At 39.2% G+C, this 15,700-nt stretch overlaps 1 protein-coding gene and 1 long non-coding RNA gene across 8 annotated transcripts; one reads left to right on the top strand and one right to left on the bottom strand.

Moving 5' to 3' along the window:
• The first annotated feature begins 190 nt into the window (after positions 1–190).
• LOC147751993 (uncharacterized) lies at positions 191–5,700 on the top strand. Its single transcript, XR_015315320.1, has 3 exons — positions 191–1,538; positions 2,556–2,829; positions 3,102–5,700. It is a non-coding gene; the product is annotated as an uncharacterized LOC147751993 (long non-coding RNA).
• A 2,212-nt stretch (positions 5,701–7,912) lies between these two features.
• Positions 7,913–14,868, bottom strand: LOC111271451 (uncharacterized). 7 transcript variants are annotated; one of them, XM_022852252.2, is made up of 3 exons: positions 14,850–14,868; positions 8,821–9,011; positions 7,913–8,315 (listed from the first exon to the last, which is right to left on the bottom strand). In XM_022852252.2, the coding sequence occupies exons 2-3, from the start codon at positions 9,009–9,011 to the stop codon at positions 8,126–8,128; spliced, it is 381 nt and encodes a 126-aa protein (XP_022707987.1). In that variant the 5' UTR covers positions 14,850–14,868; the 3' UTR covers positions 7,913–8,125. The 7 variants fall into 7 exon arrangements, with proteins under 7 accessions (XP_022707987.1, XP_022707986.1, XP_022707982.1 ...); XM_022852251.2 differs by lacking the exon at positions 14,850–14,868 and adding an exon at positions 14,431–14,514; XM_022852247.1 differs by lacking the exon at positions 14,850–14,868 and adding an exon at positions 12,823–12,861.
• Positions 14,869–15,700: the final 832 nt, after the last annotated feature.

The raw sequence follows: 15,700 nt of genomic DNA, 5'->3' as shown, positions 1-15,700 counted from the left end.
CGGTATGTATTTTCTTTGAATGATTCGCTATTTCTCTTTACGTGGACATATGTATCTCTATGTCGCTTGAGCGACTGCTCGCCAACTTGCCAAGAAAAGAAACGCCGTCATCACTAAAACAAGCGAGCGATAAAGATCGTCAAAGAGAGTGGAGTGAACGGCGGCTGTCGTAGGTTCGTCATAGGTATACGCAGAACAAATAAGTACTTAAAGCGAAATGATTACCTATTGCTCCTTTGTCACATTTGAACAATCGTCGTTTTCGCGGCACCATTTCAACGTGTCATTTCATCATTTGCTAACTAGTTGACAATTGGTTCCAATGTTGGCAGTTTGTTGCTTCCGATGGCCGTTCGCTAGTAAACCCTATGAAATTATATGAATATACCATGTTATAACGGCGTTAAGATACATCCACCAGTTTCGTTCCCTCGTCTTGTTATTGTTATTATCGACATCTCATCGTAGGTCCGTGTCGCTGAATAGTGGAAACCACCGGCCTTCGTAATCGGTCACACACACACCCATGGTGTTGCGGAATCTCCAGCCTGACGATCTATCTACAAGAGTAGGTAGATTAGTGAGAGGCCACCACATAATGTTAGGCATAGCACAGGCTAGATACCTAATGGCGGCAAGCCATATACGGAGGCGATGGACGACGTGACTCGTTGCGCAGCTGTCAGAGTTACGGGGGAAAGAGTCCACAGGGAATAGCAGATTGGTTGCCTATCCACCTTCGATAGAGGTATCGTAATCTACCTACAAGCGATACGTTCAATCCAACCACACGTCGACTCATGCGTTTCATTTCAAGCAGCGTTTTTGCCGTCGTCGTCGTCGTCGTCGGACGGAATCAGACGAAGCGATCGGCATTTTACGATCGAGTTAATGGGCCCTGGTCCGTGTCTGTAGCTGCTGCTTCTTGTCTGGTCCACCCGTCCCCCTCACGCCCTCGCCGGAACGCTGCCAAAGGGCACCTTTAAGCAGCACGGATATACGAACATCCATTAAAAATTAGCCGACTGCTTACCCGCACTTATCTATAGATGTGATAGGTGGTAGTACCCCTGCTCGAACGAAACCCGCTGCTACAGAATATCATTCATGACACAAATCTCACGCAGAATAAATTATGGACGATCTAAATGACCTAAATGATCTAATTGACGTCATTGTACTAAAGCGAATCGCCTAAGTGTTGCTTGAAAGCCTCGCACAAAAGAAGAGATCATCGAAACGCTGACCCTTTACACGTACAGCGTTGAACGTGGAAGAATCAAGAAATGCAAAGTGATACGATCGCTTTCTCATATAATAAACATTGTGATACTGTTAGTAGTTGGCAAAAATATTGAAAACATTCATGCGATTATCATAGAAGTTACTGTGAAGTCAATGCGTACGTAATTAGAAAGTAGTTCGATGGCATACCAGTTATGTTGTCTACTCACCGCCACCTACGGCCAACATTTGGGCGGAACGAGGAAATAACTAGATTCCCTAAAGTGCCATGTCTCAAATCTCTGAAAGCTCGTGTAGGTCCCCTTGTTCTATATGGTAAAGTGTTCGTGTATAGTGTGTATCTAGACTGAGAGTTCTAGTAGCAATTATATTTCAAGACGGTCAGACGATGAATGCTTTTCGCATGTGAGACTAAACCCCCACGAACCACAGATATATGTGAACTAGGACTATGTTTGAATGTATGCAATATATTTAGGAACAAATAACTATTCGCTTACAATATCTCGATTATAAGCTAAACACTCTACTTACATGAAAAGCTGCATAATATATAGATCGGTAGTTTTATGGAGTGTTAGATTTTTTGCTTTGCGCTGTGGTGTCAAAAGCCTCTAATTACGAATCCACCAATAACCTTTTCGGAAACTTGTTAAGTAAAAGGTTTTTCGATAACCACCTTGGTTAGGTATCTGTTGATGTCGGAGCGTGTAATGGCGCGTAATTCGAATAACAGGCCCTTAAGTTAATCAAATGAAGATGCAACTCGATTTTTTTTGAGATCTATCAATTCCATGTAGATAGAAAAACGTGGATTAATGGGCCCTTCATAGAGAACCTACGATTAGTTAAAGTAATCTGATAGATGAACAGCTATCTGTTTCACATAGCTATTTTTGATATATGCTAATAGGTGAGAAACAGGGTACTTATACAATTTTCTATTATAAATGTCATAGTACATGCACTATTGTACAGTGTGGGGGCGCTGGGGTCGTAACGTTTGGCTCTTGCAAATGGATAACGAGTGCGACGCATTGAAACTGACTATCAAAAATTAAAGCTTATTTTGTCTAACCTCCTCTTAATCCTGTAAGCAAACCCACCTATAGGTATTATAATTAGTTCTCAAGCAAAGCTTGAGCCAAGCTCCACCAAAGCAACGTTGAGTATTTGATTAGTTTTCCTTTAAACAATTCGACTATATCCAAATGCAGCTCAATTCTGATCTAGGAATATCCGGAAGCAAGCTCGATTTCATTATCATTATATAATTATAAAATATTTACATGAATTTGGATCGCTTATAGGCGAGAATCGGGATCAGCCAGGCGGGTCGAAATCTCGACTCAAATTATAGAGCTGTTCGACACATGAGGATGCAATTTGGGGTCTTCACTGGGTTCGTTTCGTTGCCCAACGAAGCGTGGCTGCAAAATCGTCCAATGTAGTATAATATGGAGGCGTTATTTCCAGATATCGGGAAAACTGGACAGCAAGCTTTGAAGACCTAAATACACAATTTACAGTAGCGGTTTGGAATGAGAGCATGCGCATATTTGCATATGGGCTGTACCGCATATTGTAAGTTATTATGAGCGTATGTACAAAGTTAAAATTATCCTTTCTCTTAAAGAAGGAATTCTAGCACATGGAGAGACTATTCTCGAATCAATTATAGCTGAAAGAAACCGCCAACGGCCTATTCTTTTGTATGTATTTAGAAAATGGTCTAAAGCTAATTAAGCGTGTGAGCGTGAGACAGAGTTTTGCGAAGACAACCACGAGCTAAATTACCTCGAAGTACCCACCTATATATAGCTGACAATCTTAAAATAACCCAATGTTAATTGCAGGTAACGTATGAAAATACAGTGTAGAAGCCTTTATAGGACATATTGTCAGCAAAATCCTGCGTAGTGGAAACGCTGTAACTTCATGCCCTGCCGAATAGAGGCCAAGCTAGAATTGATCATCTTTTAGAATTAGTTGCACATATATCGACAATAAAGGTTGCCTAATAATTAGCATAGATACCTTTAGATAGCATGACCTTTTTGGGTCTATTGAAGAATAGTAAATTGAAAACTTGCTACCATGGTCAGTTTACCGGAAAGATTAATATGTAAGAAAATACAGCACGGATTGGCCTGTTGTACGATGTTATGAGTATATCTATATCATTTAATTCTGGGCTTAATTTGGCTTTCATGAATAAAGGGGTCCGTTGTTGGTATCGTGGACTATTGTCATCGCCATGGGGTGCATTAAAATAGCTGAGGTACATGTTGAACTAGGCAACAAGACGCCTTTGGAGTAATATCCAAAGAGATAAGTGTCAAAGCTGTGGCGCTATAAAACGATACGAAAAGCTGTGACGACTAAATACGGATTTGCAAATCTATCCTAAGCGGACAAAAGGATAAAGGGCCTGAACAGGTAACATGTCACAAGTTTACATGGCTACTCAGACTACGGATGAATCTCACAGAACAAATGCATTCCGAAATATATGTGAATTACGTAAAGCAACACCTGGTGTATGGCGAATGTCCCATAGGAGGATGATTAGATCAACTTCATTTCAATTTGAAACTAAATTCTATGCAACTTTAACTTGTTATGTAGTGAACTTGCCGTAAGCTGGGGTAATGCACAGACATTTTTTAAAGTATAAGCAACCGTAACTTTTGCAAAAACCAACGTGAGGTAATATGAAAGAGTGCAGTTTGCCACTGTTAGGCGCCATCTAAGAAAAGGTCTATTAAATGTGCTCATCGAGTGATGGCACCAGATCTTCCTTTGAAACTCTAAAGGTTCATAAATGTAGAGCGAAAGCTGCTAAGAAGTTATGATACGATCAAGAATTATTTCTCAGTAATGCAACTGAAGAGGAGGAAATCGCAAAAAAAAGCCACCCCCACCTTTACCCCTATGTTATTCAAGCAGACGAGATCGAGCAGGATTTTTTGAATGTTCTATACATTTGGTGATAAACTGTCTCTTTTGAGCTCGTTTTCAAACGGATTCACAAATTCCTGACCATTATCAAGTCTAACGTTTACCCTTCAGATATGCCAAAGCTACATCGAAGTAACAAAGGACTAAGATGACAAGCATCTCTATCCGGTGAGATGGTTTTGCTGAGTGCTTTTGGAAATGCTACTGTTAGAGTTTTTTTCTAATAGAATATCCAAAATTTAAGATAAGTTTTTTTTTTCTACATTTTTTCGGGGTAATGTTGGAATTCGTAGCCCCTAAAAACTTTCTAGATAAAGCTGGATAAGGACCATTGCGAAGATGACTAATTAAAAATTACCCCAATATGCTACCTGTGTAATATTTGGCACACTGAGAAACAGACTGCTATCGAACCATCGTTTGATCGCAGCTCAAGTGAAGACCCGCTTAATTAATGAGTTGACGGTGAAGTGGCGACGCGTTTGCTTGCAATGCCTAGAGGCATGTGAGAAAATGTACGTTGGCAATCGTACATAAACAAATTTAACTTCGTGCTGCAGGTCATTTATTTTTAATAACAGTTAACTGTAGCATACAACGTAAAGCTGGAAATATATATTGCTAGCTTGATCAAAGACAATCCCATTTGGATACGAAAAATAAAGGTTCAGTGAATGTTCTACGGCAGGCAATAAACAGAGGACCAATATGTTTCTACCATTAAAAAAAGGTCATGCTTTCTTCAGTGAAAAAAAATACTTAATATTATAATAAGAAAGTTGATAATGCCCCCGGCGAACAACCTTAGACTGTTTTTTCAAAGATAATCTTCTTCGATGTCGGTCTGCCTGAGAATTTAGTGTGCCAGATAAAAACGTGAGTTTGAGTATGGCTTTACTCTGCATGAATGGTAGAAACGGATTGTCAATACCTGTGATGAACATACACTTACGAAACAGAAAATTTTACGTGAGGTTCTGTGTGGGACTTTGTCACAGTGCCCAGATGCCACTCTATGATAGGGCATATTTTTGCAGAACCCTTTATAAAAATTTTGAGCGAATGACGATGCTTCGCTTTTAAAGGCAGCTTATTATTTGATAATAAACTAAACTACTCAATGAGTACACAATACTATACGAGTTTAGCCTTTTACACTGTTTTTGATATCGACAACGCTTTTTATATGCCTGTCATTGGCGCCATCAGGAAAACGAAAGTTATAGTAGCAGGTTGTAAAAAACCACTATTCGAAGGACGACCAGTAAACCTTCTCTAACGTGCTGAACTGCATAATCCCTGCTGTTAGACCCTACACAAGTCGTTGTGGTGATATACTGATAACGGGTTTACCTCAAACGTTAGAGGTACGTGAAGTAGTTTAGGTCTGACACGGGGCGCAGAACGAAATGTTTCATGCTAGGAGTCAGCCGCCTGAAACAACGCTTAAAAGCAGTGCTTGACATAAAATTCGAAACATATTTATGCAAGCGCTTATGGTTGTATTTTTTTAATGTTTTTATCTTATGAATACTACGGTAATGGTAGAAATATAATTTCTTTTACTCACATAACGTTCAACCGTTTCGGCCTTCGACAAACGCCGGTAGATCTTGTATCAATCACTGCATGCTCTGTCACAGATATTTTAAATTCATATTACACCAAATTCGTTAGCTCATTGTGGAACCCTTTTTAAAATAAACCAAAATTTAGAAAGACAAAGCAACAAAATACATTTCGAAACAATATCTTATAAGCAAGCTCTTACCGTTTACTAGTTTTCGGACAAAAATTTGTATATAAGCCCAACTCCGGCTTTGTTGTATGGTGATTTTCGTAAATTTTGATTGAAAACGAATTTTATTAGACAAAAATGTGGATTGAGTGGAAAATAATCTAACACAGACACAACGAATTAAAAACACCTGAAAACAAGCACTGAACGTATAACAAGCTGAAAAGCCCCCGTGTACAAGTGGCTATTTATCTCATGAATGGTCTCTTACTTAACAAGGAGTAGAGTGTGTAACTACAGTTATATGGTTACAACGCGGGCATAATAGTCGACTTTAACTTATCCAAGAACAACTATTTTTAACTCCATCATAGTCATTAATATCACAGAAAAAAAGGGACAAATACTAAAGTAATTTGTCTCGTATCAGACGAGATCCTTCAACTACTTCAGACATATCTGCCTTACAATATTATATATATATACATTTACCAGTTATTCATCTTTATGAGTATGTGAAGAAAAGGTTCAAGAAGAGCGCTTTTTACATATAAAAATAATCAATCAGTAAAGATCATTGCTTGTCGACACTGTAGGACGCTGCGGACACGCAAATATTTAGTCGAACCTTTAAATTATATGATAATTTTTTATTATAATCTTAGTATCTTAAAACATTAATATTTTGCGAGATTTTTTTTAAAGTTTAAAAGTTAGGTCTTCTAGAGTAGTTATGACCGAACCGTAGTTATAACCATACATGTTCAGTGAAAACTTTCTAGTCATGCGAATGAATGTATTTTCTATTGAATAGTAATCTCAGCTTGAGAGAGTAGCTTTACTTGAGTTACAGGCTAGGCAGAAAAGGGTACTTTGTCGCCTATGAAAAGATCGATCGAAGGGTTGCAAAGTAATAAAAAAATATAAATAATTTAGTGTTCCATACTCAAGTTTGATTAATTCCTCCGGAGCGTTCCATTCAAATATTGGTAATAATAATAATAATAACAATAATTTGTGCCCAGACAGTTTTTGTCCAAGGTATGTTATTAAAAATCACTGGATAACTGAAGAATCAAAGGTTGCCATAGAAGACAATTATTTTTTACAGTCGTCTACCTCTTCAGTCGATCGCAGTCTGCAATCGTCGTGTATTTCCAAAACTCGATTACATTTTCCATTAGTTAGATCCGAATGCTACGCATTAAGCCTGTTGTTGAAAACCCCTTTTTCACTCATACTGTAGGTTTTGTGTAGAAATCACTCTTTTCTTCTTTTTGCATTGTTCAAATCTACTGTGCACTGTTAGCAGTACGATTTTTGCTGGACTTATATGGCTGCTTACTTAATCGCCTTTAACATAATCGCATTTGGATGCAGAAGATTCCTGAAGGTGGCACGACTAACTCCTACTGTGTAAACAATGGCCCAGATAGTTCAGTATTGCCTTGTGACGTTTGCGGTCCGAACATGTACCTTGAGCCCTGAAGCGCTAAAACCCCTTTCTTATATGATGCAGCGCACTATCGTTTAATCAATTATTCAATAACTGTTTTTTTCAACTGGATGTTTTTAAGTTAGAAGTCGTTATGGACGCAGTGGCATAAATTTTCAGCGCAAAAAATTACACGTAACAGAAAAAGCCTAAGTGCGAAACAGTGCAAGCATTGCAGAAGGTCTTGAATGAAAGGTGTAATCATTTTCAGGGCAAAGCACCGCATGAAAGTAAAAAAGCTGGCAAATTTTAGTGCTTGCCGAACCCACAACTAAGACATTTCGTTAACTTTACTTCGCCCCATTTTACGAGTTCAGGAATGAAACCTAACAAATTATCTTTCGACTCTCCTTGCAGAGACGAAAGTACGAAGAAGGTGACAAAGTAATTTTGCAAACAAAACTGTACAACTAACCCCATTCTTTTTTCGGATCTTTATTTCATGTATTTACTAGGAATTAGGGAGCATAATGTACAATGTCCTGTCATGTTAACAGGTTCATGTGTCTCCATTTATTGGCTGTTTTTCGCCAGATACAGTATATGCTGTCCGTTTTTTTTATCTTCCGATATTTATCCCTGCTCAGTTAGCTTTGCTAGGCATGAATGAGGCAATAGTGGCGGCAATAAATTATGCCCATCCCTCTTTGCATAACGACATTTAGCATAAAAAGAGAATGAAGTGCTCAGTAGTAGTTATAGCTATAGGGGTATCCGCTCCCGCGGGACCTGTATCCTCTACCGTACAGACCGCCGCCATAATAATCGTGCGTTGCGACCAAATCGTCATAGTAGTCAACCGGAGAAAGATCCCGATAACCTCCCGCCAGGAGTGGTCCACCACGATAACCCCCGGACACTCGAAGTGCTCCGCCCCTGAAATATAAAAAAATCGCTCCATTGTGAGCGCTAGCTAACCAACGTTGTAAGACAAGCAGTATAGAAGTCCAGGGCAACAATCCGAACAGCACACGATTGAGCTATGCCATATATACTATCTTTAATGCACAGTATTTGGACAGTTTCATAAAATACAGCGCACCTAAAATAGTCTAGCTGCACAGATGTATTTTTACATAAGTTGAACAGACAGATTTTCATCTACGTTGACAGGTATAAGTTGAATTTAACTTATACCTGTCAACTATACATATATATATATATATATATATAGTTTACATATATCACTATGTAAACTATACATATATGCATTTAGGTGGAAACCGTCTTCCACTCTGTGCATATTTTGAAACATTTTTTTAATAAAATGAGAAATCTCAAAAGTGCGCAAACGAGCCGAGAGCTGAAAATTGCTGCGAAATGTTAATGTATTTCGAGGCTAAAACCAAATGCTATCTTCAATAATAAGTTGAATACATACCGGTATCCTCCTGCCAGTACAACGGGCTTCTTGTATTGTCTTGCATACTCGTTGTAATTAGCTGTTCCGCTGTACGAGTACCCGTAAATGCCCCGTACGGCTCCGGGGAAATATACAACGTTCCGTGCCATGATGCACGATATCATACATGCCATAGCAAAACACACATGCAGTATTAACGATCCGTTCATCTGCAAATTTTCAAGCAGGGACAAACAATACGAATACGAACACCTTCAGACATACATACAGGATAAAGGTGCAACGACTGCAAAGTAAAACAATTTTCTACGTCTGATTAACGTACTTAGCAGGTCTGTAACAGTATTATTAGTGAGACGGCGAGTCTTCTGAGTATGGGCTCAACGCTCCTGCTTCTATCTTCGTTCGATGAAAAATGAAACTTGCGCAGCGGAAGAAGCGCTTAAGATAATCAGCCAAGTTATCTCCCAGTTATTTTATCGTTCTTTGCTTCATTACGTTCATTGAGTATATGTCTAAATTTATTATAATCAGTATATATTATGATAGTAATTTATGTAGCAGCTGACTTGTTTGGAGTAGAAGACGTTTACTGGGTACAGCGCTTACTGAACTCAACCGTAAGTTGACTTGCCGTGATCACGCTTAGATTATATATATACATACAGAAGAACATGTTGAAGATAAGAGAAGGACATGTTTTTTGTATCTTAACGGTTTCTGCTAATGAAATATTGTGGCGGTCACATTTGCATCGGTACCATATTGAAAACATACACATCGGGTACTTATCGGTACTAGAGTGCGAAAATTTTTCTCGCTAATTTACCTCTAATATAACCTTTTTTTTCCACTCTTCACCTGACAATGTTTTGTCGTTTGAAATCGATTACGGTTTATTGTTCACAAAACTAATTCTTCGACTATCGTTGCATGTGGTTTGGCATAGAACACGTCGAGATTTCAGAAGATAGCGAAGAAAATGACACGCCACGGTTACATCAGATCTCTTGTACGAGTAAAATGGTTCTGGGGATTTCCTGTTGAGAAACTGCAATTTCGCATGCAATTCTATACGACCGGGTTTACCTATACAGTGTGCAAAAAAAAATAACTTATTCGATATGAAAGTTCGGCAATAGGCAGGCTAGCAGAAGTTATCATAGGCATACGTGGACATCATCTAAAAAATTGCCATGGCCTCAAGCAAGGCATAATTGCAATCGCTATATATAGAAGTACACGCACAGTGTGAACCGAACATCGGTAGCGTAACAGCTACTGGCTGATAGCATGTTTAGATAGAAGACTTTAGAAATTTGTTCTCGTTCAACGTTCAGAAAAATGAGATAGCATTACATTTGCCCACGACGGGCAGAAATAGAAAAAGTAAAAATTAATAACACATAATACACCGAAGATTCAAGATAACTGCAACACTAACAATGGCCGAGGCCAAAGCAGTGGTTAAGTCTAATAGTTATGGCTATGTTTGACATCCTGCAAGTGTCGAAAGTCAACAGTGGTTTTCATTTGAAACGTGCAGGTAATGTAAAAAAAACTGCATAATGTATCACATTTTAATTAAACTGGCCGCAAAGATTCCCAATCGGTAATTTAGCATCAATGATTTCTTTGAAAAATGCCATAACCATCAAAGTTGACTTTTTTTTCGGAAGAAAATATCTCATTAAAAAAAATGATAGATAACTGAAAATAAATGTATTAAATATATCGTACTACCTGAAAAGACAGATTTCGTTATTTATAATAACCCACGATGCTCAAAAGCTATATATACGCACTATTCAAAAACACAGTTTTCCCTTGTAAATAATTGGCAGCGCATCAATACTCGATGACATTATTAACTGCACTCTTCTGGAAACGCATGCGAACATCCACATCATTATGATCGTAGAAGATGATCATCTGTACCACTCACTTTAAATTCTTCTGCTTTACCTCGATTTGACACAAACTTCTATTGTCGTCCTTTTGTGCTTTACTTTTCCTTTTACGCTGTGAAGATCATCTGTAGTCGCGCATGACATTACAACCCCCCCCCTGAAGCATAAATAGTACCCTCACCCTCAAGTCCCTCAGACCATTCCATCACGGTCATTCGATGTTGATGGCAAGGGTGCGTATAGACTCAACGAGTTCTCAGTAAACTTACGTATATATATATATAAAAGTAATCATAGTACATGGGGATTTGTTTTCATTAATATATGGTTTGTTTTCAACAAAGTATGATCAATAGATATAAGATGTCGCGGTTGCGTTCCATCAAAATCGATTAGGCTTCCCAGCGTCTATAAACTAAGCACTGATCGCCGTAGTACTACATATAGGTGGTACTGGTATTGGGAAGCCGAGTGTGATGCAATCAAATACATAGTAAAATCACTCCCAGCTACGTTCACTGGTCAAGAGAACCATCTGACGATATGACTATTACGGTTCCGTACCTTCGGAACTGCATAAAAACAGTGAGCTTTTAAAATCTAGCTTCTAGACGAACAGCTAAATGATAGGGTCTGTATTTTATCACTGGTAGGAACGGTGCGTCTACGAAAGATCAAAGCAAGAAGTGAAATTTGCATACGACCTTGCCGGCTGAAATATTTCGCCAAACGGGGGGAATAGTCAACCATTATATCTTTCATTATTTTCCTATCTGTATTCTAATGAATAGAGCTTCTGTCAGAAGAGAACAGAGAATATTTTCACACCGTTTTCAAGCGATTTGTAGCAAAGTTCGGAGTATATTTTTTTGAACGTCTGAATAAATTCAAGTGTTGATTTAGTCGACTTGTAGATTAAATGGGTGATTTAGGTTTTATTATGTGCATGAACCGTATTCATTTCTTATATTCAAACTTAACCCTCTTTATTGTGACTAGGAAAACTAAACCTTTGGCTGGAAGACCTAGGGGCCGCTGCCCCTCTGTGTTCCACACGTTAGCATGTGCGATGCAACGACAAATTCAGATACAAAATTGGCTACCACCGCCCAACTAATTACAATGCTCTTTGAGTAAACGTTGGTGTTGAAAGGATTTAGCCTTCACAATGACAAAATGCCTCTTGACCTCTAGGAGTGCTAAGAAATGAGCAACATAGTAACAGGCGTATGTGTTGTCAATTATTAAGATATAGTTGCGAAGTTTTCGGCATCAAAACGCTCAGAGAACTTGTTCCTCTTATGTACCTAGGTGACGACAAGTTAGACAGACGATGCAGTTTCTTCATTACCTCTCAGCCTTTTACCCTATATTGCACGTAGTTGCTGAAGACGACACGCTATCGCTTAACTAAGTACTATGTAAGGGCACCACAGAAAGAATGTTTCGGCTATATGTATATATAAAGAATTTATACACAAAGTACACTACTAGTTAGGATGTTGAGCAGGGTTCGACATGATTAAAGGTAATCATGGTAACGTTATATGTAGAACAACATAGGAAAAGAAAAAACCTAAAAGTACGAATTAAAATGTTATGTCCTCTGATTGTTTCCCTTTAATTTCCATTTCAAAATTAAACTCGCTATTTACAGAGCAACTTAGAAAAGTCGATTCTTGATAGATTGCTTTAGTTAGAACTTACCGGCAAATAAGTATAATGAAGCTGAAACTTATTTTATCATTATTCACGATTGAGAAGTAATGTTAAAAAGTGCAGCTACTATTCTTCTTTAATTTGAATTCTTTTACTTAGCCGCTATCGGTGTCCCACTCAAGTCAGTTTGTGCGCACAGCTAGCTGACCGGCTCACCTATTGATTTCCGTGTTCTGATCACATCGTTGACATACCCATTACATCTACTCTATCCGCCCGGACAAGTTTCACTTTTCAATAGCTAATATCAAGGGTATCACAATGGCGTTCGACACGATTTCCACCCCGTATTGACTGGCCCACCTTGCACCGATGGCCTGTTCTTATTCGCGTTTGCTTTTTGTCTTATTGAGGCCAGCGTATCACGAAGAACGCCCCAGATGCTACTCACCGTCAACAAAATAACAGAGGTCATATGGGGGTCTAGTTTTAATACCTCATTCGACCACCAACCACAAAGTTCTTATTTTCATCCCCTTCGCTAATATCAATAGTTGCTATTAATGAACCTTCGTGACCAATGAGAATCCGTAATGTTCTGCTATCGAGTCGTAACGTTTGGATTTATTCAATAGTAACAGAGGACGCTGAAGGGGCATTTCGATGATAAAGTATTACCGGCTGAAATGCTGGTTGATAGTAGCGCAGAATTCGATCGTATATGGAGTTAATGCTAACTTGATAGCCAGCCCCGCCGTACCGGGATCTTGCGTCAATTTCGTGGCCGTCACGAAGTCCCGAAGCCTCGGCGCGTCGCACAACGCTTAGCCGTTGCGAATATGGAGGGAAACCCTACATCCGTCAATGACTGAATGATCTGAGGGCCGGTTCGATAACAGCAGATTTAGATCTGTTCACTTCTAAATTTGCCTACCCATTCGTTCCAGGGAACTAAGTACCGAAAACGGTGCAAATGATTGCCGCATATAACAAGGCATGGTAGAAGTCGTGACAACGCTACGGTTACCGGTTCGATTGTTGCTTTTGCAGTAATCTGTCGGGTTTGTGTTGAACTCTATCGGGTTGGCTAGCAATCACTGACGTTCTCTTTTTTGTAGCATTACCTTCGTTCGCCAGAATTACAAGCAAACAAAGAGCATCGCTTAGCTTTAGCTTCCATGCAAGGTCCTCTGGTCAGCTTTGACAATGGTTTCATCAGCTAACCCCGTTGACTCCACAGTGGGTCTGTGATCGATTTTTGATCATTATTATCAATATTAGTTTATATAATACATTTTTAGTGTTTCACTCGATATGGAAGGGCGTATAGTTCATTGTTTCTCTATGAAGCGTTTTGCTAACAGTAGCTATTGTTCAGTGCCAATGGAATTTTAATCTTGATCGTTTACCGTGTGGACATTTTTCTCGTTGATATTGTTTAGAAAATCAATGTATGAATACGCGTAGCCATGGTAAATAGGTAAAAAGTCATACCTTAGCTAATCGGACTATAACGTAATACGATAACAGATAGCTAAGAAACCGCTGAGTTGTAGAGAAAGCATATATGATGAAACAACAAATTTATGCTAACAGTAAAATGCTGCTAGCGTGTCGACATGATCAACAGCAAAGCTCTTATTAGCGTCAAGGTCGGCATTTCATCAATCAGCTAATCGATCTAACACTGCAATGTTTCACCCTAAACCCACGCATCGTAATTCTCAGTAGAATCGCTTTCAAACATTCAAATCTGTTTAAGAACAGTGTCACAAATACTTAGCGAGTCATAGATATTTTCTGTGCCGAATACATCGACGGGACATGCGAAGCGATGTATATCGTCAGCTACACTATCAACATTACGAAAAACAAAACATGCAGTGGGTAGGCTAACACTGAGCTGTAAACAAATCGATGGTTAAGATATACTGCATCGCATTCCAGTCTATTCTGAAACGTCAATGTAATACCATGTGGTATGGAACGACCGGCCTAGCATGGAAACAGATAAACACCTAAGCAAGCCGCCAAAAGCCGATTCCGCTGAAAAACTTACTTTCTTCTAAGCTATTGCAAAATAAAGCCAAATTTTCCTCGGCGTCCATTGGATAGCCGCGATGGATGATGCTAATTGCTGACCTCAAAAAGTGTCCACTAGACTACTTTATAGTATTTAGAGGTGTAACGGGATGTGGATGCCTGATAATAGTACGCCTCGCATTGTCCACTATTCACCGCAAAGGCGCCTTATCTGGCCTATGGCATATTTGCACTGAATCATTGTCTGAGATGTCCTCGTTTACAACAAGGTCGGAACGTTCGGGAATTTCATAGCATCACTAATAATTCTGTACTCAAGGTAGCTTAGGAACTGCTTTTATAACATGATAAATTTCAATCTCAAAGCTATTTTGGCGTCTGCTAAGCTCAATTCAATATAAGTTTCGGGCACAACATGATTGAAAGTGGAATTACCGCGCACGTTCTTCATTCGAAATAGAATGCCGTTGTTTGAGTACGTGTATGTTTTAGTATACTCTTTGAACTGTTTGGTCTAGAATGGTGATCTATTAATGTGCATTAGAAACGCTTCCATTTCCGCTCTGGCAACTTCTTAGCCACTGATAGCTTTCTTAAGGCGTCGAAAGCCCCATAATCACATTGGCTTAGATCTAGAAAATAAGAGAAGTAAAACCAATACTAAAAACTCATTTTCTAAGTCTTGAAAATTAACTGAGGCATAGGGATGAGATTTGGCTCCACGATTAAGTAATCACACTACGTGCCTTCGATCACCGTACCAATAGGCCGTCTATAGGCCTTTGCAGGAATTCGAAATAGCGGGTCGCATTGATTGTTTCATTTTTGGCAACTATCTCACAGTAGCGGATACCGCTGATGTCTATTGTAAGTACTACCGTCATTGTATATTCGAACCTACGCGACATTGCCGTCGAGCCAAACTTCTTTCCAGGGCGATAGCGCTCCCTTGCCTGGTCCTTTGGCGCTTCACGGCAAATATTGAACCATGGCTCGTTTACGATGATCGTACCTAAACGTCCGCAAATTTCACGCGGAATATACGACACGTATTTCCAACTAGCCAGGGATGGATCCATAAGGCGTTCGTCTTTTCCCTGGTTTCTACATTTTCAATATTATAATTTTCTAACGCCGGTTCCGACCGATGTCGATTAGATGCAATGGAACCCTTAGACTCCAAGTTCTGCGATTGTGGCAATGCGTTCTTGTCCTTCGGGTCTTGAAATTCGGTCACTTGCTTGCTTCAGACTAATTTATCTCAACACAAGAACCTTTATTCTTGA

This window comes from Varroa jacobsoni, unplaced genomic scaffold (genome assembly GCF_002532875.2).
Source record: "Varroa jacobsoni isolate VJ856 unplaced genomic scaffold, vjacob_1.0 contig00627, whole genome shotgun sequence".
NCBI lineage: Eukaryota > Metazoa > Arthropoda > Arachnida > Mesostigmata > Varroidae > Varroa > Varroa jacobsoni.
This window is presented reverse-complemented; position numbering and strand designations above follow the sequence as displayed.

Coding starts and splice junctions, on each gene's coding strand:
- LOC111271451 (XM_022852247.1), bottom strand. CDS start 12,846: ATGACCTCTGTTATTTTGTTGACG. Junction 9,012..12,822: donor CCTCTGTTATTTTGTTGACG/GTGAGTAGCATC, acceptor GAAAATTTGCAG/ATGAACGGATCGTTAATACT. Junction 8,316..8,820: donor GTACTGGCAGGAGGATACCG/GTATGTATTCAA, acceptor TTTATATTTCAG/GGGCGGAGCACTTCGAGTGT.